Source organism: Haliotis rufescens, unplaced genomic scaffold, assembly GCF_023055435.1.
Source record: "Haliotis rufescens isolate VD_foot unplaced genomic scaffold, xgHalRufe1.0.p SCAF_10, whole genome shotgun sequence".
Lineage (NCBI taxonomy): Eukaryota > Metazoa > Mollusca > Gastropoda > Lepetellida > Haliotidae > Haliotis > Haliotis rufescens.
In genome coordinates this window covers 891,749-913,859 of record NW_025963780.1, presented here as the reverse complement: position 1 = coordinate 913,859, position 22,111 = coordinate 891,749, and the positions used below count along the sequence as shown (strand labels likewise).

Below are 22,111 nucleotides of genomic sequence, written 5' to 3'. Positions count from 1 at the left end.
TATATATATATATATATATATATATATATATATACTATTCCAAAAAAGAAACGCATAAGGCAGAAATCTGAAGAGACAAAGGTTTAACTCAAACGTGTATAACTATTCAACAAACATACTCAGGAGCATGAAATTTGACGTGTACATGGCAGATCCACGTGTGTATACGATAAGAATGATCACCACAGGTTAAACAGTCATCATTTTGTGCAGCGTCCACAGAAGTGTCAGTACTTGTTATGTCCACACACGTGCACGAATAACAGTTCGGACCCGCCTCGTTATGGACTGGGTCAGACGCTGTATAACTGGTTGAGGAACTGGTTGACGTAGACGCCGATCAAGTTCATCCCAAAGATGTTCTATGGGGTTGAGATCCGAGGAACGAGATGGCCAGGGGAGCACAGGAATGTTGTTATTTGCCAGATACTCCATGGTGACACGTGCTGTATGTGGCCTGGCGTTGTCTTGCTGGAATTACTCCAGACGGACGTCAATGACTGGGAGAAGGTGTTGCTGAAGAATATTGTCCCTATAGCGCACAGCCGTCAGGTTTTCTTGGACATGGATAAGATTAGTACGGTTGGTGTAGGATATGGCCGCCCACATCATGACACTTCCTCCACCGAATCTGTCCACTTGACGTACACAGTTAGGAGCATAACGTTCATGGACCCGTCTGTAAACTCTGTTGCGTCCATCCCGTCTCTGTAGAAGAAACCTAGATTCATCGCCGAACCATATGCGCCTCCAGTTTCGTAAGTTCCAGGCCGACATGTTATTGCACAAGCGGAGACGTTGGACGCGAAGCTGACGTCGTGACACGTTCCCGAAGTAGGGTCTCCGGGCTCTCAGTCCAACCTCTCTCAGTCTGTTCCGTACTGTTTGCCCCGATATCCTTCGAAGTCCAGGCACCCTGGCCGCTGTGCTCTTAGCTGTAACAGTACGATCAGGTAAATGGAGGACCCGGATGTAGCGATCCTGAGCTGCTGTGGTGACTCGAGGTCTCCCGGTGCGTGGACGGTCGTTTGTGGTACCCGTAAGGTTGTAGCGTGTTGCGAGTCGAAAATCGTACTCTGGCTTACATTTTGACGTTTTGCAAATGAAGATTGCGACTCACCAGCCCCTAGTCTTCCAAAGGTGATATTGCTAGTCGCAGCGTCTAGACGTGGAATAATGATTCCGTCATGAAACTCTTCAAAACTGATTTCACATTTCGAATGCGACATGGCATTTTATAGACAGATACAGGATGCAACTCATGGCCCAATTTGCACGTGCAAAATGAGTTTGGTTTCGTTTCGGTGATGTGTTTTCAGAAATTTGTAAAACGTCTCATCAAACACAACGTTTTGCGTTTTGGTGGGTTTTTTTAAATACAGATTTGCATGGAAGTCTCCTATAAACAGATTTATAACATATTTAATCGATTCAGTTGACATATTCTTTGATCAGAGGATTTTTTTAAATTCAGAAACACCTATGCGTTTCTTTTTTTGGAATAGTATATATATTATGTATATGTAATACATTTGTTGATTGTATACCACCTGTTGGCTCTTTGTTGGTTTCACACAAAATTATTTTACGTACATATTTCTGGGTTAAAATATTGTTTTAGTTTGGGAATCCACTAGTAACAACACCTAGGAGTTACCTTACACCATTCTCTAATGAGTGTATAACCAAGGCTTGGCTAGATGGGGTGAAATGGGCACTGTGGACTTACATCTTGAGTATAAAGGTAAGGGACTTACAGAAGTTCTTCACTTCCATCAATAAAAAGGTATTTGAGCTAAGCTAGATAATCCTGAGAAAATTCGTTAATCACTGAATACTAGATAAAGGGGGTTATGTTATTTTAATAGATTACCATCGTCGATAAGTTAAGCGCAGTACACAAACAGTAAGTCAGTATACTGTTGACGGTTATAAGTGGATGATGAGGGATGTCTTGGATTTAGAAAATTTGAATTTAGAAACATGTGAATGTGGGATAATCAGAATGCCGGTTTGCTACGATTCTGTTTCTCGAATGGACAGTACCACACCAGTGCTCGTGGGTTTTATCAAAGGGTTAAACGTCTGAGGCCTGCATCATTTCCGGCTTCCTGACACTTAAAGCCGTAATATAACTGGAATGTGCTGATGAATCCAATTCACTTGACATTGAAACAGGTTCAAGCTGGTGATGTGCACGATTGTAGAATTTGGATATATCATCATGATGCATCGTGTTTGAATTGTAGCTGTACGTGACGGTTGTGTAACATACACATGTAAAAAGTAATTGACAGTATATACAATTCAGATGGTATTAATGTTTTTATTCAGTGAAAGAAACTGCATTTGTTGAGAGTCATTTTAGGGATAACTATGAATTACTTATAATCAATGTAATAATTTTAAATTATTATCTGATCAGTTTGACGTGACTTGTTCATATCATTTTAGTCTCCTTGGCACACTCCTGTGTAGGAATCAAGGTTTTCGATTCGTGTGACAACAAGCTGAATGTGCCTGGCTACATGGAAATAGTGGGTATATCCAGACATGCGATGGTTGCTTGCTGGCTCAATGTATATCATCTGAAATGGTTTGAAAAAAAATCCTCATGAACAGACAGTGAACATTTTCTTCACACAGTCAACCATGCATATTATTATGTACAGATATTGAAGAACACTACCTGTAATTCCCAAAACTACAAGAATAATGGTCACAACAGTTATTCTTCCGCTTTCCATAAATACGTTGTCTGTTACTGCATTGTTCCGATGTAACACAGCATAAGCCAATTACAACAGAGTCAAAATATACCAACATAGGAAGGCCAAGACACACTGGTAACTTGAGAACATATGTTCATGGGATAATAACACGTGTGATTTAATTAACAAACTAATGCGGTAATTCTAGTACACAAGTCAACACTGGTGCTTTAGTTATGTATCATAAAAAAAAAAAAAAAAATTTCTTGAGGAGGGGCTTACCTGAACCGGATACTCGGCGAGATTTCTGAAACATGCTAATGGTTCGCCATCTTTAATGATGTCTATTTGTCTCTCAATCGTCCATTTCAGCATGTTGTTGTATTCAAGTGTTGACAATCCTGAAACGAACACGATATGAGATTATTCCGATGGTACTCATAACTTATTAATACTTTTCTAAGACGCTGATGTAATACCAACTGCATTTCAAGATCATAAAGTTTTACAATGTCAAGAAAATAGGATATCTTCATATTGCAGAAAGGTTTGTATAGATTTGATCATGTATCTATCTAGATTAGATCCCGTTAAATATGATCGAAATATTCCTCGCCAGTAATACGGTACAATAAAAAGGATATTATAAACAGCAAGATATTTTTTGTATCCCTTTAGAAACATTTTTACCACAAACTTTAAGGCAATCTGGGCGATTTTACGACAGTGCATTTTTACTATTGCTTCAAATTCGGTTATGTCATATTTGTATGTCATGCCCTGTTATTTGCCATGAAATGTTAAGCTGCATCGTTACAAGCTACGAGGTCATAGTCTTATTCTCCGTTTATATGCCAAATGTAACTTAAGATAACTATTTATCCGATGCGTATATTATCATCACATATTCCAGCATGTATTGGCTGAGCTATATTTCCATCATGGCTAAAGTTTGTATGGCCCTAAAATCATAAATATAACTGAGGCAAAGTATACACAATTTTTGGATAACAACTTCTTTATTTTCCTGTAAAGACGACGTTTCGGTGTAGATCCTCATACTGTTGTCAGGCTTCAGGTCCCTATACCATTTTCCAGCAAGGATGAATAATGAGTGAGTGAATTGGGTTTAACCCTGCTTTTAATAGTATTCCAGTAATATCGCGGCATGGCAGCTTAATGTGGGAGGAAAGCTCGAAGTGATGCAGGTCTCAGACGTTTACCACTTCGATGAAACCTACGAGCAAGTGTATGGTGCTGACAAACCTAGAAACATAATCGGGGCGAACCGGGATTCGAACCCACAATCATAGGTTTCTGGCATGCCCAAGGGACGCAACTCTGCACCGCGAATCGCGGCGCCTTAGACGACTGGGCCACCCGTGCCCCCGGATGAATAATGAACATGGTACAGAATATATATAATATGTGGATGATAAAGAGAGATTAACATGAGTAGGTTACAAAATAACAACAGAATGAAAATCAACATGATAGACAGAGAAACACATGATACGGAAGCCAATAAGACAGGAAGACAATTAAACTCTTTTTTTCATTTATCTCCATTACCGCGCTTTATTATTAGCACATCAGTCTCGTTTTCTTTGTGTTTTTTTTGTAAATGTATTTTGGGCACCTCATGATCAGGCCACCCGAAGTCAATAAATTACATTTTCGGTGATTTTGTACGTCCATTGATCACTTGATCGGACTGTTTACAGGCCGTCGTTTCTTGGTAGTAGTACTGATGTGAGGCGCAAGGCAACAGACACTTACTTTTCTATGCAAATACTCGGGTGCAGGGCATTCCTACCCTCATCGCGAATATCTGGTGTCATCACTGATTTTCACCACTATTTTTCCTTTTATGCCAAATGGAATCTGTTTCGCAAGATAATCGAGGCTTGTTGTTCTCTGGTGTTGACGTTTTATTCTTATATAACAGCTTATTTATTTGATTGACAAGCTTAGCGCCCTCTTCTCGCACAATACTCTTACAGAAGTATGTGCCTGTAAGTAAGGGGGTGTGGTAACTCATTACAGAGGTCAGCATCTATAATTTGCTTTCCTCGTTGCTTGCAATGCAAACATGATCATAAACATAAACAATGTTTAGTTCTTACAGTTTTTTACCTTTCACAGGAAATGTCACTTTGCCCATCAAAAGGTCACGATTCCCAAAGGATGACGCAAGCATATCCTTTGTCATGTTGACACCGAGCTCCTGGGCGAAGTCACTGTCGTAGTAGAGGGATGTGACGCTGAACTCATATCCTCTGCTTGATAGAAAGCCTGTCAACTGGGGCCAACTGCATGCTTTCTCAATGTCAAGAACTGAAACATGTGTAGTAAATTCAAAATCCAAAATATAAATGTCTTACCATCAGGTTTTATTTGGAAGATTTATATGTCCTGCAACCATGCGAAGTATATACTGGTCTTTGAAAGCCCTATTCACTATCTGAAAGTTTGATGTATAATACAATACCTGTGTATTTCCCATGTTTTACTGAATATACCTTGCATTGTAGGAAAGAAATGTACCATGCAGGCATTGTGTATTTAAATTTTGTGAAGTCGAATTATAATTCACAGCTTCTTTTATTGAACTTTGATCTGTCCGAGATGAGGTGTTATTAGGGAATAGTGGCTATCTTTGATTTTGCCTTTTCCATGTGTGTATCAGCAAGACGCTGCATGGGCAACAGCTGGTCGTCCACATCAAGCTGCCCAGGCATACTCCCTGGAGAGGTAGCAGTGTCCAGTTCCACAAAGCAATCTTAGAGCTACGACTGTGGTAAGTGTATTTTAAAGTATGGGAATTAGGATCACCTTAGCTTCAAGATCTCTCTGGAACGGGGCTCTCACCATTGCCCCACACTGATGGCACAACCTGGGAATCAGGTGTCTACCGGTGATAAGTCTTGCTTTATTTGGTGTAGAATGTAACACCAAGGGCTGCTTCCGATTGTGGGAGGTATCAATATGTTGTGATCTGACCAGCCTGTCCAGTGGACATGGCAATGCTACAGGAGCTGATCAAGCCAGAAAGTACACCGCCGACTTTGCTGTCAAGAACTCAATGCCCAGAATGATAAAACCTGGCAAAAGTGGAGTAGAGAGACTTCTGACCCTCCGACTCGCCACGTCCGACGGGACTCATCAGGCTGTACGATCCTACCCTCTGTTCCACACAGAAGGCAAGGGACGAGGTCCAGCTCCAGACCGTCATCAAGGGATCACCATTCAAGAACAGCTGTTAATGCTTGGCGACTCTAATGAAAGAGAGGGTACCTTGAATTCCGGTCCTGTTGTGAGGGACACTCCAAATTGGCAAGATTGATAAAATATACTTCTCATGCTGTTCTCACAACTACTACCTGTGTAGCACCTATCCTTCTTTAGATTAAGCCTCAGCACAAGGTGTCCTGGTCAAAGAACTGGCCCTGATCATCATGACAAGACAGCGCCTCCTCAATAACGTGTTTATCGCATCCTTGCATTTTTGTACCTCAGCGCCGAGTGTGACACAAACCATTACTGGATCAGATTTCAACAAAAGAGGATGCACCACACTAAGCTAGTTGGAACGACTCATAAAGATGTCAGCTATACCTCACGCCATCAGGGAGTGGACTCTTTTACTGGTGCCCTGAATGATTATATGGTCACAGAGCCTCCACAGGGAGATGCCAAGCAAAGATGGGGCCATCTGAGAGACACCCTTCATGACGCTTCATTCTCAGCCTTTGGGGAGAAGCAGGAGGAGACTCATGGTTCGCTAAAAGCTCCCTCCTTCGAAATGCAGGGTGGATTCAGGGTAGCATGACCAACGGACAACATGAACTTCTCAATCAACAGCTTCAGGAAAAGTACAGAAAGCAGAAGATGCCAATCTATGTCACATTCATAGACCTCACAAAAACCTTCGACCTTGTGGGCCGAGATTGCTCCTCAGTATTTTGATGTAACAAATAAGATAAGAACAATGTAAAGTAAGTAATACTGCATCTTTTCTTTAAAATATATACCAAACGACCTTGTCATTTATGGTTAATTCCTTAAAACCAACCAAGATGACCATTCAACATTACCAACTTACATATAATGACGGTAGGTATACACTCCTTGTGTGAACATACGTTTATTTTTATTTAATGACAATTAAAGCAAATTGTTAAGTCAACTTACCAAGAATAATTCGTGGATTTCCGAGTTCCTGTTCAACAAAAAACAATTGTTTTGCACAAAAAAGTGAGTGAGTGAGTGAGTGGTAATGGAAATCCTGAAGGTGATGCAAATAATAATACAAAGGTAGTTGTGCCTAGGCCCAGGGTATTTATGGTAATTATCAGGGAGATGTAATTACAAGCCACTGGGTTATAGACGACGCTATGCATTATGGTTTGTTGACTGTAAAAACCTTAAATGAAAAAAGAACATCGATGTCAGAGAGATGTTTCACTGTCTCCTTAATGTGCAGTATATCCGCTGTCTCATCCCTCCCCTCCTTAGGGGGCAGGAAGATGTCCACTTGGTATAAAAGGGCGTCTCTACCATCATCAGCGCAGAGCACGGACAGGGTGAGACACGACATGGTGATGAGACCAGCGACGAACAGCAGCATTGTTGCAAGTCCTTGTGTACAGGCAAAAAGGTGGTTCCGGGATGCAAGTAGTTAAGCCCTGGTGGAAATCAGACGACTTCTCAGTTGAAAAATACCCTATGATAGGACTGTCAAGCAATTTATATTGTAAACGGTGATGTTGCATAATAGAGTGGCAGTACAATATTCATATATTCACCCAGCGGCGACAGTGGTCAAGCTCAAGGATCATGAACGAGCCTCACATGAAAGGTGGTTCCTATGAAAATGCGTGAGAGATACGTGAAGAAGCTCTTGTCCCCTTATATAGTTAACCAGCTTCTGATAAGTTCCATATTGAGCCCTCATAACTCAGAACATTACAGACGTTTTGGTAACATACTATCACCGTAAGTGGTATACCGGAGCGAAAGTTTATACACCATACTAGCATCTAAATATAGTAACTTCCCAACAGAAACAATGCAATACAGCAACAATCACTGTTATACAATAAAATACACTTCAATATAACGCTCTCCCGATTTGGAGAAAGAAAGTCTGAACATAGTGAGAACTTACTTTGCTGGTAAAAGTACAATCAAATGATAAGTACAGTTAATAATAATAGACAGTATACATAATAATAAAGAGGAATGTTTACAAAAAATGCAACTCATGTTTGTAGTCACACCAGCATCTAAACATAGTAACTCCCTGACGGTTGATCACTGTCCAAACATAATGCAATGAGCGTCTACCGAATCTCCACAGGAATAATGTAACACAGTTACAACCACTCTAAAACAATAAAATACACTGCCATATAACAATGCAATGTCGAGGGGGAAATGATTATAACTAAACGTATTCTATCAATCATGTAATCTCAAAGATGACGTCACAACTTGTTATCCTTGTAATGCTTTAGGTCGCGGCGAAATGCACTTCCTTGTTTCTCACGGCCAGAAACTCCAAAAGCCGTTGTACAAATCCGACTATGTCAAACGTTCTGACGAAACACAATATCATACTCCTATTAACTGTTTTTCGAATCAAAGGACGCAGTCTTGCACAGCAAGGTGTGAAAGATTACAACAAGACCACCAGTGTCCGAATAGGTCGTAAAGAGGGAGTGAGTTAAAATCTGACGTTGCATCAACAATTAGTCAGCCTTTAGCGACGAGAACAAGTTGACATATAGACAAGTGAGTCATGAATACAAATTAACTTTTAAACATATTTGTCAAACATATTTGGGCATAACAATATTATGTATGCAGTTTAAACACGGGCAAATGGCCACCAGTAACCAAAGCTAGGCCACCTGAACCGGGGTCATGGGGACGTATGGTGTCTCTTCCTGCATGATACTTCAGCGGGATTTACTTCATCACCTTAGCTACTGGTAGCTGTGCACAATACTAGCCAATATTAAAAAACAGTCAGGGATGAGTTGGCTTAAAACACTGGTTGATGATAGTTACATCGATTATGAAAGGAGTTATGTGTCATACATGGGGACAATCATTTTACGGTACTTTAACCTCCTGGGCAGATTCTTCTTTAATCTTTGTTGATAAAAGCATCACACCAAATTTAAAAACAAGCAATTAATTCACGTGCATTTTTCAAATTTATGATACAGGTCAATTTCTATCAAGTAGCTTAAGATGAGATGCCAGCTTACACAGGAAAAGACATCTTTCAGATTTACAGTTAGATACTGTGAATCCCCTGTGGTTGCAACATATGCTCGTCGATTAGCCTTTCATCACAGGCAATACACTAATTAGGAGGTCTGTCATCAACTGTTTTCAGCAGATATCATAAGACAAACCGACTGTGTCTTGACTGACAACCCAAATAGGTATGACCGAACGTTGGTTTAAATTCCAGTTTATTGATTCCTACCTGTTTTTGCATTAGATCTCGACTATAACTCTTGGCGGTTGGCTTGAAAATACTGTATGGGATAAGAAGTCTATATACCGGTTTGTCAAGAGCTGCTTTAGCTGCAGCATCGGCTTTTGAGTTAACTGTTATGCCTACATGACTTGGTAACCAGCAAAAGATGATGTCTCATTGGCCAGTAAAAAGATTCTTGCAAAGATTCAGCAAACAATAATAACTTCATATCTTCTATTTCTTCAGATACAAATATCCCGCAAGAACTCTCGAACCTTATACTTCTTGATAGTTCATTTATAAAAAAAGATAATATGGGACTAAGTATACAACCTTGTCTGACACAGGTACTGGTTGCAAAGTACGGAATCTACCAGATGCTGCTCACTCTCCGACTTCGGTGTATAGACTTTTAAGCAGAACAATTTACCATGACAGCGAAGATGAAGAAATAATATATTTGTCCTATCAATATAATCACAGGCTTTTTAACGTCAATGAATGCGCGGAAGAATACCCAGCATTAATACAGCTATATAACTGCAGCCTATAAATAAAAGTGACAGAATCCTTACCATAATCATAAGAACCTGTCATAAGAGTAGTGTCTGTTGTACGATTCCGACTATACGATAAGCATGTGACCCGTTAGGATCAGGGTTAGAACTGTTTTGTAGCAACCCTTGAGGCGACCAAGCGGGTCGGGTTGTCAGGCTCGCTGACTTGGTTGATGCAAGTCACTGCATCGCAATGGATGTCAATCACTGGATTGTCCGGTCCAGTTTCGATTACTTTACATACCGCTGTCATATAGCTGGAATGTTGCTGAGTGTGGCATGTGTTTAAGAATCACTACCAGATATCGAAACTGGACCAGACAATCCAGTGGGTGTGATATGAGCAACGCTCCACGCCAGCAAATCGCCTCTTTAGGCCAGCATTCTGAACTCAGAATCCCCACGGGTAGAAAATGTAGAGGTAAGTCTAAATGTGCATATAACATATGATATCACCTTTAGCACCAGGACAAATTTAGAGAAACATATCATGAATGGACAGACATACCAACACCACTCTTACTATAATTAGTATAATGCTCCCCCAAAAGCTCAAAAGTGTGTGGTTGATATAATTAAATACCACGAATTTCTCAAACAATAAATCCTTTTGTATTTTCGTTTTCTGATATTCGCTAAAAACTACACAAGGCTCAATAAAAGATCAAATATGGTCATCCCATCAACCTCCTCTGGCAATACTATACTAAATAACTGGCATTATTATACTATTATAAGCGTTTCTAGGTCTACTTCTTTCGGCTGGATACAAAGGACCTATTCTTTATAATGTGGTTCATTTGTCAAAAACATTTCAAAACGAAAGGGAAAGGAGTGGCCTGTATCTGTCATATGTATTTGGGTACGAATAACGGCGACATAACTGATAATGAAATAAGACACCAACAGTGTAACTGAGCTTCATAAGCTGAAACTGAAACAATTATTTGACCATAATTAGTTTTGTGCATATTCGTCATGATGTCACACAGCAAGCGACTTATGCCTCCAGCAGTGAATGAGTACCTGGCTTGATATAGCACAGACACCTTGGGTGTATTCTCCCGAAGACACTGGTCCATTCACCAGGTAGTAATGCGCTTTCAGCATGATATTGAGCATAGAAAAAGCGCCATACAAATGGACTATTATTAATTTTAGCAGTGTGTTTGAAAACTGGGAATTTTACTTCATGAAAGTGCAGTGCGTATTTCCCTGATAGACTGCCACGTTGGTGTGCGGCAAGGATGGATGCTCAGTCCATTTGGTTCCACTCTTTTATCAATAAATTAGCAGCGGAGCTTGAGCAAGGTCGTTCTGCGAGTGCAACTGCATCTTTGTAGTGTACATACATATACTGTTATTTGCTGGTGTCATCGACTTGTTTTCTGAGCTAACCAACAAATACTGAGGTGGAACATTACTGTTTTCATTGGACGATTGCAGAAAATATAAGGCGAAGAATGTTTGTTTACAGCTCTTATAATTTGGAAATAGATCGGATGTTTAACAAACCGAAGAACAAAGGAAACTATACCTCTCAGACGACTTTATAACATGTTTGATTTTCAATTTATACCTTTAATTAGAGATATCATATCTAAAACATGAGCTGTACTGGTGCATAGTCAGCACTCAAAGGATACTTGTTATGGTTTGGTTTTTTACAAATGATATCTTTAAAGTGGCAAGTTGTAGAATACATTACGTCCATATCATAACCTGTATTTATGTACACAAAGCTCGTGTCCCAAACGTACCGAAATAGAAGATTACCTTTTCAGTCTGTGGCTGCATTAAATGGCGTCTGTTGGCAGATACATGTGGGCTGACTTTTAACTGCTTATATATTTGTCAATTATGCAAATATATAGTTAATCGTCACTATGATCACGTCCCTTATGTTATAAAACTGTTGTAAAGTGAAATATATAACATACGATGTCCATCATCATCATCACGTGCAGTGGGACGAATATAGATGCATGATAACATGTCGCTAGAAACATACACAAACATCATCACCACGTTTTCATCATCTGTGCTTCACAGAAAGTGGTGTATACGTAAATGTTATGTTATTGCAAAAAACAGCAGAATATTTGGTTTCTCGTCTCATCAGTGTTTCATCACAACATAGTCATTGACAGAACTCATACCTGGAAACAGAAGCCAGAGCCACACACCCTAAAGAGGGAAGGGGTAACAACTAAGTTATCAATATCGTTATAGGATGGGACCACCATTTGCTTTGATACAGGCGAGGCGGCGGCGCAAACCAATAATTGAAAACAGATTAGGCGATGTTGTTCAAAAATGACAACTAAGATTCTGCAGTACAAATTGAACTGGCGTCTGGTATTCTTGATGATATGGTGCTGGATCCAATGACAGTGGCACTAAAACTGCACCACCGTCCTTGGATCCATCTGTGAAAATAGCTTTGTAAGTGTTGTAGGTGCCTCTTAGTTCATTATATTTTTGCTCATAAAGTAACTGATTAGTATCTGATTTCTTTAGGTTGGTTAACGTCAGATCGACATGTGGCTTTATAAACTGCCACGGAGGAGAAGACAAAATCTTAGTGGGAGATATAACTGAAAGGTTAATGTTAGCATCAGAAATGGCAGGATTTATTCTTATTCCTAGTGGTGGAATAGGCGCTGTTGTTTTCCATACAAATCCTCATAAGAAGGGTGAAAAACACATTGATAAGCAGGATGAGTTGGATTGGAATAAAGTTTGGTAACATATTGCAATGCTAATTTGAAGCGACGGTGTTTCAGGGAGAGTAAGTTATTCTGGTGGCCTTTACAACAAACATCTATTTTGTTGGCAAGTCGTAGAATACATTACATCCATATCGTAACATGTATGTATGTACACAAAGCCAGTGGCCCATACGTACCGAAATAGAAGATAACCTTTTCAGTCTGTGGCTGCGTTAAATGACGTCTGTTGGCGGATACATGTGGGTTGAAGTTTACGTTCTTATATATGTGTCCATTATGCAAATATGAAGTTAATTATCAGTATGATCAAGACACGTCTGAAATGAAATTGGAAAAACAAATGGGACAAATAAAGATGCATGATAACATGTTGCTTGTAACAAACATCATCACCACGTTCTCATCATCTGTGCTTCACATAAAACAGCATAACATTTGGTTATGATATGACATGATATGACAGATATGTTCTGTGTGTGTGTGTGTGTAGGGGGAGGGGACAGCCCGACATGCCAGTACATCAACGTTATGCTGCCTCAAACAGTAGAACACGTTCAACGTGAGGGCGAGTACTATCCTGCAACCTATACCGCAACGTTACATCCTCGCATTTGCATACGGGGGAGAACATAATCTCGAACGATGTCGTCCCGGTTGCGTACGTCATTCAAATTGCCTTTAACAGAGATGGGTTGGGGTATGTGTATTGGCTTTGGTCGCTTTGATTATCGTGTTCTCCAATGAGTTGTGATGCCACCCCATAGCATTACGCTGCCACTCCCAAACTCCCAAACTGACAGTATACTGTCCCAGTCTTGTCTTCTAAACCTCAGATGGTGTTCACCCCAAGCTAGGCGTGCCTAACGATGACGTGGAAGCAGAATTGGGCGTATTGCTGGACGTCGGGCGGATGCTGTGTTTCCCTCAACCGATTGTGTACTGTTTTGTCTCTAATTGGTCTCAACCCAAGAATTGTACAAGCTGTTAATGTCCTAGTTTGGTATCGATTCCGTAGATACACCAGCCAAATATGGTTGGCGTGATGTTATACGTGGACGACCGGCCCGTGGCAAGTCATAAGTGTGGCCCTTTGGTAGAAGACGTCTCCAAAGAGATGATATTGTGTTTTCCATGAACAGTAAAACATCTGGTCACTTCGTTTTACGCCATTTCTATTTTGCAGCAAACCCACGTTTGCCGTGGCATTGCTTTATTTTCCTGCGTTATTTACGGTTAAGTAAAAGTGTTTTATGAGAACCTGATTGCTAAAATAATCATTGTTTGTTGGTCACATTAAAAAGGAGCACAAGTGTAAGTAACAAAATGCTGCAAACATCCCAATTTTTAATCACGACTTTAAAGTTGAGGAGATATCTATTCAAGAATATCGGGGCGGTCGGGTAGCCTAGTGGGTAAAGCGTTCGCTCGTCACGCCAAAGACCCGGGTTCGATTCCTGACATGGGTACAATGTGTGAAGCCCATTTCTGGTGTCCCCCGCCGTGATATTGCTGGAATATTGCTAAAAGCGGCGTAAAACCTCAGTCACTCACTAACTATTCAACAATATCAGTTGTTTATTTCATTTTAGAATACATTTTCTTTATTGAACTTTATCTGAAGCACAGTTATTTTACCGTTTGTATATATTTAGTTTGTCCCAGTGTTTCTGTCGTGTGTACAACATTGTAATCTTTGTTTCGCAATACTTTCAGTTTTGTGTGCTTTTAAATGTACGAACAATGTGAGGACGAGCATTGTCATGGTTTAACAATGTGCGGGACACCAGTGTTAGGACGTAAGATCTCGTCACGATAACGGGCACCTGTCAGGTTGCCCTGGATAGGAAGGAAATCTGTGAGATGGCACTCCACAACATGACACCTTCTCCACACAATGTGCCGATTTTTTGTATGTATCATCCTGTATAAAACTTCTTCCGCCATCAATACACACAGATCCGCCCATTTCCCACTGGAAGAAGAAAACGGGATACGTCACTAAATCGAACGTTATGCCAACGCTGGGGAAGCCATCAATGATGACATCGACACCAGATCATGTCGTTTAGGTATAACATAGGGCCTGCTATCTCGGATCCCGGTAGTTCACAAATGGTTACGGTCAGTCCATGCTGCTATAGGACATAAACCAGGAAGTTGCAGTGAGTGTCCTGTTTCTAAGGTGAAGGACCCGGATGTAGGGATCTTGGCTGCTGTGGTGATGTAAAGTTTCCCTGACATGGAACGATCACTCATTCACCAGCTTCAAGTCTAAAAATAGCGTTATTTCGCGTGTTAGTAGTCTTTGTATAACTAAATAAAAATGTCTACAGAGAGTATTTCTATTCTCAATAGTGAAAGGCCACGGGCCTGTGGTACATGTACATGAATATGTGCGGCTGTTTTACACCATAAATATGTAACTTTTGACATGGCAGGAAAAAAACACTAAGAACATACGTACAATATCTGATAGACTGATTTCATCGGAGAAACAATGATGACAATAAGTACGGTTTTAATAGTGTTATTAATCCTCTACTGAATTTTACATTACCTTGCATACATCATCTCTTATTTCTTGGGGGCGGTAGAGTAGCCTCGTGGTTAAAGCGTTCGCACGTCATGCTGATGACCCGGGTTCGATTCCCAATGTGGGTGCAGTGTGTGGATAAAGCGACAAAACCCTTTCCACATACAAAAGAAATCTCTTCTTAAAGCAGAGTCGGTTGTACAATCCCGACTATATCACGAGTCTGTGTTTATGAATCACTATCAAATAGTAATGATGCCATGTGATCGCGAAAATGTGAGCGTATCCTGCCCTACCGGTGGCACACATCAGAAACACATGCTAAGGAAGTCAATTGTTCACCAGAAAAAATCATGGGACACATGGTACAAGTCAAATAGGGAATTGCGTCGGACATCATTTTTGTCATTGATGCGTCAAATTAAGATATGTCCTCCACATGTCTACCAGAAAACGTTTTGAAAGCTTAACCGAGGCCTTGAATGTTGTAACCTTGATCAAACAACTTCTGAGCAAGAGTCGTATGACGCTTTTTGAAATCTTGGTAGAAAGAGCATGCTCGATTGTATCGCAAAAGTTGCGAAATGTAAACACCAAAGGCAGGAGCTGCTGGAATATTGCTTGACGTGTTATACAGTCTTATGTAGAGTGTTTTGTCCCTCTGGGTCATTATGCTTAGATCTAAATTTGAAACAGATGAGGCGGTCTCACTGGTCTCCTTAATGTTTAGTTCAGGTGGGTAAATCAGTGGAAGGGAATTGGTTATTTGATTGTTATTAACGATATCAGATCATTGATATATCTGAAGCTTGTTTTGACTGTTTTTGACTTGTTTTGGTGTCCCCCGCTGTGATATTGCTGGAATATTGCGAAAAACGGCGTAAAACCATATTCAATCACTCTTATTTCTTCACATAATATTGTACATCCCTAGTTCAATCATTAATCCATGTGGACTTTATCTAAATAGTGATAATGATGTTCTTATAATAAGTTATTCAGATTTACATCCATTAAATAGCTTTCAGTGTACGACAATTGTTTGTATAAAGTCTAATAATTACATTTGCTTGTTGGAAATTCTTTTTGTAAACTGAATGATTTGTGAAAACGACATGTCTCATAAATTTGCCCAAGAAACCTGTGACAAATTCCATGACTTGAAAGTGAAATATGTTTTGGTCATAAAAGTGTAACATGTTGTTATATTATCTCAATAATACCAATTAATGTGATGAAGTATGATTTGATGCCTGATAATTCCAACAAATTATTCACTGATAGATAGACAGGTTATGCAACACCGCTGGGAAACCGCATTATCAGTTGTTCATATTGGGAAAGGGAGGTCACTCTAATTTCAAACGGGAGCTATCTCCGTTGTTTTCGTATTTGCACGGACCTATATACAAGTCCGTGGTATGTTTCGAGAAATGGCGTCAGACACGCTGTACGTTGTTGGTCCAGCTATTAAATGCCAAGCTTATCCCTAAGGTAAAACGTATTCTTAATTAAATGTTTGAATGCATTATACATTTATGTTTCCATCCGTACATCCTCTTAGATTGGTTTAGTGCTGATAACCATTTTCTAAAATGTGGGTCCACATTTTTCCCGTCATATATGGTGATCGAAACAAGTGGGCCCACATTTGTATATTGCCTAGCTTCATTAGGTTGTTTAATAAGTTCTGATAAGCAAATCCTAAATGTGGGCAGACGTTCTTCCGTCATATTGATTGCAACAGGAGGGACCACATTTATTAATCGCGAAATTCTACTTAAATAAATAAATCCTCAGTTCTTGCCTGACTAATATCAAACATAGCGGTATAAATACGAACAGCTTGGTCTCTGCTAATACCGCTTCTACCATATACGTTGTTCTAAAACACTTGGTTATTATATATGTATCAGAAGGGGTTTTATTTTGGTTTTTTAAAAACACCTATCGTCACTACCCCACAACATATAGATATCTGATTTAGTCAATCATCTATCTCATCTGAGAGTAGAAGTTATGCAAACATCAATCTCGCAGGTCCCACAAAGTCACACAAAGAACACACATCGCTCTCTAGTCCTTGCTAAGATCGGGTAGGTCGACGATAGCCTTGCATGAAGACATATACGAACCAGACAACATTTTATACGGGATTTTTAGTACTATTTAATAAAAAAGATGTCTAGCATTAGCATTTTATGAATATTTCTTAAAATATTTTTTTCAATGAAGTAAGAGTTTGTCTAATCATGTTTGTAATCCCATAACATATGACATTTTTATATGACATAGAAATATTAATATTTTTGGTTCGGTGCAGAAGTAGTCTTTATCTTTTATAGAATATGTATACAAAGTTACATCACGATCACGCTGAAGAGTTAAGGTGGGAAATAAACGCTACTTGTTTGAAACATTTTTCCGTTAACCTAACTAGCAATGCATATGCCAAGTTTCAGGAAAAGAAGTTATGACTCGGAAAAGATGGAAACGCCGACGCCAACGGGTACAAAGCTAAAAACAATTCGGCTTCCCTCCCTGTGACATCCCTAAACATGTAACTCAGCAGAGCTTTCAAAACGTTTTGGTACACGTTTAGAGGAAGTTTCAAAATTTGACAAATCAGTGACAGAAATTATGTCCGATGCAATCCTATTTGGACTTTCCCGTTTTTTATCGCGTGAACAATTCAGTTATCTTTGCATGCCAAATGCTCACCCGTTTCGCGAATACCACGTATCATTATTCGACATGGTTCATAAACACATACTTATGGTGCAATGGATTTTAGCAGGAATTCCACTGCTATTTCTTTAACGTGTTTCTTTACTTAGAAGCAGCAGAATCTCTGTACACCACAGACGTAATGCAAAATTAACATATCGTTTTTAGTTTAAACAAAATCAGTCATTTTAATTTACAGTTTCTTCCCAGATGCGTGAGAATGAGGGCTGAACAGATGGACTTAACAATCTGATATTTTCTAAGTGTATATTTATACTTCAGTTCAGTCATGTAATTCAATATTACGTTTTATCCCCAGTAATTCAAATGATCTCTTATCCTAGTTTTAGACTCATTCTGACACACCTTCATTCTTAAGCGGGGTCACGGGTGGCCCAGTCGTCTAAGCGCCGCAAGTCTCTGTGCTGAGTTGCTTCCCTTGGGTGCACCAGAAACCTGTGATCGTGGGTTCGAGTCCCAGTTCGCCATCATTATGTTTCTAGCTTTGTCAGCACCATACCCGTGCTCGTGGATTTCACCAAAGTGGTAAACGTCACTTTCCTCCCACATTAACCTGACATGCCGGGACATAACTGGAATATTGTTCAAAGCGGCGTTAAACCCAACTTACTCACTCATACTCAAACATGGTTTTTTTCGAATCTGTCAACGTAATTCTAGTTTTGTCCATCTTTACTTTCAGTCGCAAGAAACCGACAAAGAATGTTGTAAAACAGATCGTAGACAGCGCTCAGGATACCACTATATGTACACCAGGGCCCACTTGCACAAAGCGATCTTAGCGCTAAGATGATCTTAACTCCCATACTTTAACATTGGCTTACAATAGTCGTAGTGCTAAGATCGCTTTGTGCAAGTGGGCCCTGGTGTACATATAGTTGTATCCTGAGCAAACTGATTCCCTTTATGTCAGCATTATTGCGGATCATTAGCTAGAATCGCCATGCACAAAATAAAAAAAATGTGGTGATCGTGGCTCCCCTTACAACAACCCCTGAAAATATCCAACAGCCATTTTCAAGACCACTTGATTGAAAACCTTCATGAAATACACTTATCCATGTACCGGGTGTTTTCACATAAAGATCAAAAAGTGTTTGGGTTTTTTTCAAAATGGCCTAGAACTTGATATGTGTTGGCATATTCTATCAAATCATAAATTTGCCACGTTTGGAAACTGTTTTTATTATTTAACGTCACATGGACTTTATGCGCAATTGCCTTCATAATGATCTAATCTGGCTGAAGAAGGCTCAAATGTTCCATGTGTTTTCAAGTGACAGGTTGGGATGTTATCAAGTTTATTGGCCAAGTTGCCGACGATTCTGACGATAGCACCAGAAGGTAATGCAACAGCTTTCATGTTTATGGTTCATGATCTTGTTAATGATTAAAATGTAAATTCTATACATGTAAATAAGCACACAGCCTTCAGTCAAACTATCAGCCTGCAGATAGCATCCAACACTTTGATGATGTCAATAATAAGTTAATGTTGGTATTTATGTTGTTTTAACATTGATCTTTGTCAAAGCATTATAAATGGGACGTTCTAACGCCATATTCTCGTAATTCAATTCAGATCGGTTTCTGAGCGATGACTTTTATTTTCAGGCACTTCCAAAAGAAGTACTAGTGTCATTGTGACTTAATAGATGTTTTGGACCCGTGAAGATCCGGGGTAGAATACGTCTTCAGCTACCCATGCTTGCCATAAAAGGCGACCATGCTTGTCGTAAGAGGCGACGAACGAGATCGGGTGGTCAGGCTCACTGACGTGGTTGATGCCGTCATCGTATCCCAATTCGATGCTCATTGATCGATGATCATGATGTCACTCACTGGATTGTGTGGTCCAGACTCGATTATTTACAGACCGCCGTCATATAGCCGTTAAACAACAAACAAACAAACAAAAAATATGCTTTGAAAAAAATAACCTTATTTGTGCACTCGTAACATAATTGTGCATAAAAAGTGACAAAATTCATTCCATAATCACAAGAAATCTTTGCTAAAAGCAAATTCGAATGCAAAATTCCAGCTATATCATATGAGAGCACTGGAATATTGTGCCAACAAAGTAACATAAATGTCAAGTCTGTCTATGCATTACATGTGTCACGGAGCTGAGTTCCTCGGACTAGGGTGTTAACAAATATAGATGAAGAAATAATAGACAGTGTGGTAAAAGTTCACAGTTTTATTATTACCATCTAGATATAGTCAAAGAGAGACAATCTAAAGTGACTGGACCCCAATTGTCACAGGCAAAGATCAATAAATAAACAATGAACGAATATGCAAGTTTCGTCAACTAAAGCAACACTCCGATAAGGCAATCAGCAAGACCCATCGACAACTGATCACACGGTCTGAGTAGTATAGACGATGGGGGTACTGGCTCATCCAACCTGGACCAGGTCCAGGCCCTGACAATGCAGACCGCCTCCGTGGTCTGGTGGTAGAGCGTCCGCCCGGAGAGCGGAGGGTCCGGGGTTCGATCCCCGACCGCGTCATACCAAATGACGTTAAAGATGGTTCTTGTTGTTACCCTGTCTGGCGCTCGGCAGTAAGGGGCTAAAACAAGGACTGGTCAGCTCAGTATACTGTGTCTGAGTGGGATATTCATGTTAAACTGCGGCATGGTATCTCAGTGTGCTGGCACTATAAATCGGCATCAGTCCGGATTATTACAAGCAGCCACACAAAAATACACACACGTACATGCACGTCGCTATATAAGTGTAATAATCTTGGACGTGACGTTAAACCCCATTTCACCTCACCTCACCCTGACAATGCTTCCAGTGTGGTCTTAAGTCTTTTTAATTATTATTATTAATGTATTGACCGCCTCCGTGGTCTAATGGTAGAGCGTCAACCCGGAGAGTGGAGGGTCCGGGGTTCGATCCCCAGCCGCGTCATACCAAAAGACGTTAAAAGATGGTACTTGTTGTTACCCTGTCTGGCGCTCGGCATTAAGGGGCTAAAACAAGGACTGGTCCGCTCGGAGTCAGTATACTGTGTCTGAGTGGGGTATTCATGTTTAACTGCGGCATGGTATCTCAGTGTGCTAGCACTATAAATCGGCATCAGTCCGGACTAGTACAAGCAGCCACACACACACACACACATACACACACATACACGTGCATGCACCTCGCTTTATAAGTGCAATAATCAAAAAGATAATAATAAGATAATCAACAAGACACATGGACAGCAGATTAAAGCGGCTGAGACCAATAAACACCTAGGCGTTTATTAACTCCACTCACTAATGATAACCTAGGCTTGGCTAGATGGGGTGGAAATGGGCACAGTGGACCTATCCATAAAATATGTCTCTTTGACACTAAAAGATAGACGAATTCGCCTAAATAGGTATTGAGTCTTATTAACTGATATCTCTTGAACTAAAATGAACTACTTGACTTCCATACTATACAAGTACTTGACCTAAAGAAGGCTTTGACATCCAATGAGAAAAAGGTATTTGGCCTAAGCTAGATAGTCCTGAGAAAATTCGTTATGTTAAGATAACTTGATAAAGGTGAGTGAACAGAATTGTGCTTTCTAAAGGAGGGAAAACACGAATAGCAAACGAAGTACTCAACCAATATTAGGGATTTAGTTTTCAACATAGAGAGCTGAACATAGGCTACATAGTAATAGATATTCCCGCTATTGCATGATCATCAAAGTAACTAAAACACTTTCAACATGTGAAATATTTTTGGCGAAAACATATATCAGACCAAAACACATGATACGAGCATTCGATTAAAATGTTAGAGAATGAAATTTACTGACAACAAATTCTCCAGGGCGAGCCTAACGACAAAGGCAAAGAACTGAAGCCGAGCGCAGATCACTGGACAGTGAGGTGCTGGAGCTGCTGTGATTTCAGCACAAAACGTTGGACCATTGAAGTTGGTTTACACTTGCACCAGGTTTGTTGTACCAGTGTAGGAGATTGCGCACATATCATGTTACCCTAATTTCGCCCATGGTTCGGATACCAGGCACTATTTGATGCTAATAGGTAGAGACTTAAGAACTTCAGTTCGGATGACTTTGCTTTGTGTCGGCTTCCATGTACTGTCTTCACATCAACTGTGGCTTTGAGACTACAAAGCCTATCCCATTATAGTTTCAATAAGAAGTTTGAAAAACAAATTATATTCTAACTTAAATCAGTACCACAACTTTTAAATCAGTGTTCACAAATCTAACTTTGAAAGGTGTTTACCTTTTCCTTGATTACCAATGTGGCGGGCAACTATTATACAAATAGTTCTGTCAGTTTGACTGTGTCTTTAATACGGTGT

At 40.0% G+C, this 22,111-nt stretch overlaps 1 protein-coding gene across 1 annotated transcript; it reads right to left on the bottom strand.

Moving 5' to 3' along the window:
* Positions 1-2,306: 2,306 nt before the first annotated feature.
* On the bottom strand, positions 2,307-12,723 carry LOC124145477. The gene is made up of 6 exons (XM_048391785.1): positions 12,673-12,723; positions 7,138-7,399; positions 6,906-6,933; positions 4,848-5,048; positions 2,994-3,112; positions 2,307-2,588 (listed from the first exon to the last, which is right to left on the bottom strand). Exons 2-6 carry the CDS (start codon positions 7,339-7,341, stop codon positions 2,451-2,453), a joined length of 690 nt encoding a protein of 229 aa, XP_048247742.1. The 5' UTR covers positions 7,342-7,399; positions 12,673-12,723; the 3' UTR covers positions 2,307-2,450.
* Positions 12,724-22,111: the final 9,388 nt, after the last annotated feature.

Excerpts from the sequence above, each read along its gene's own strand:
- LOC124145477 (XM_048391785.1), bottom strand. The coding sequence starts at position 7,341 with ATGCTGCTGTTCGTCGCTGGTCTCATCACCATGTCGTGTCTCACCCTG. Across the intron at positions 6,934-7,137 it reads ATGTTCTTTTTTCATTTAAG|GAACTCGGAAATCCACGAAT; the intron begins GTTTTTACAGTC and ends TTTGTTGAACAG. Across the intron at positions 3,113-4,847 it reads AGTGACATTTCCTGTGAAAG|GATTGTCAACACTTGAATAC; the intron begins GTAAAAAACTGT and ends TGTTCGTTTCAG.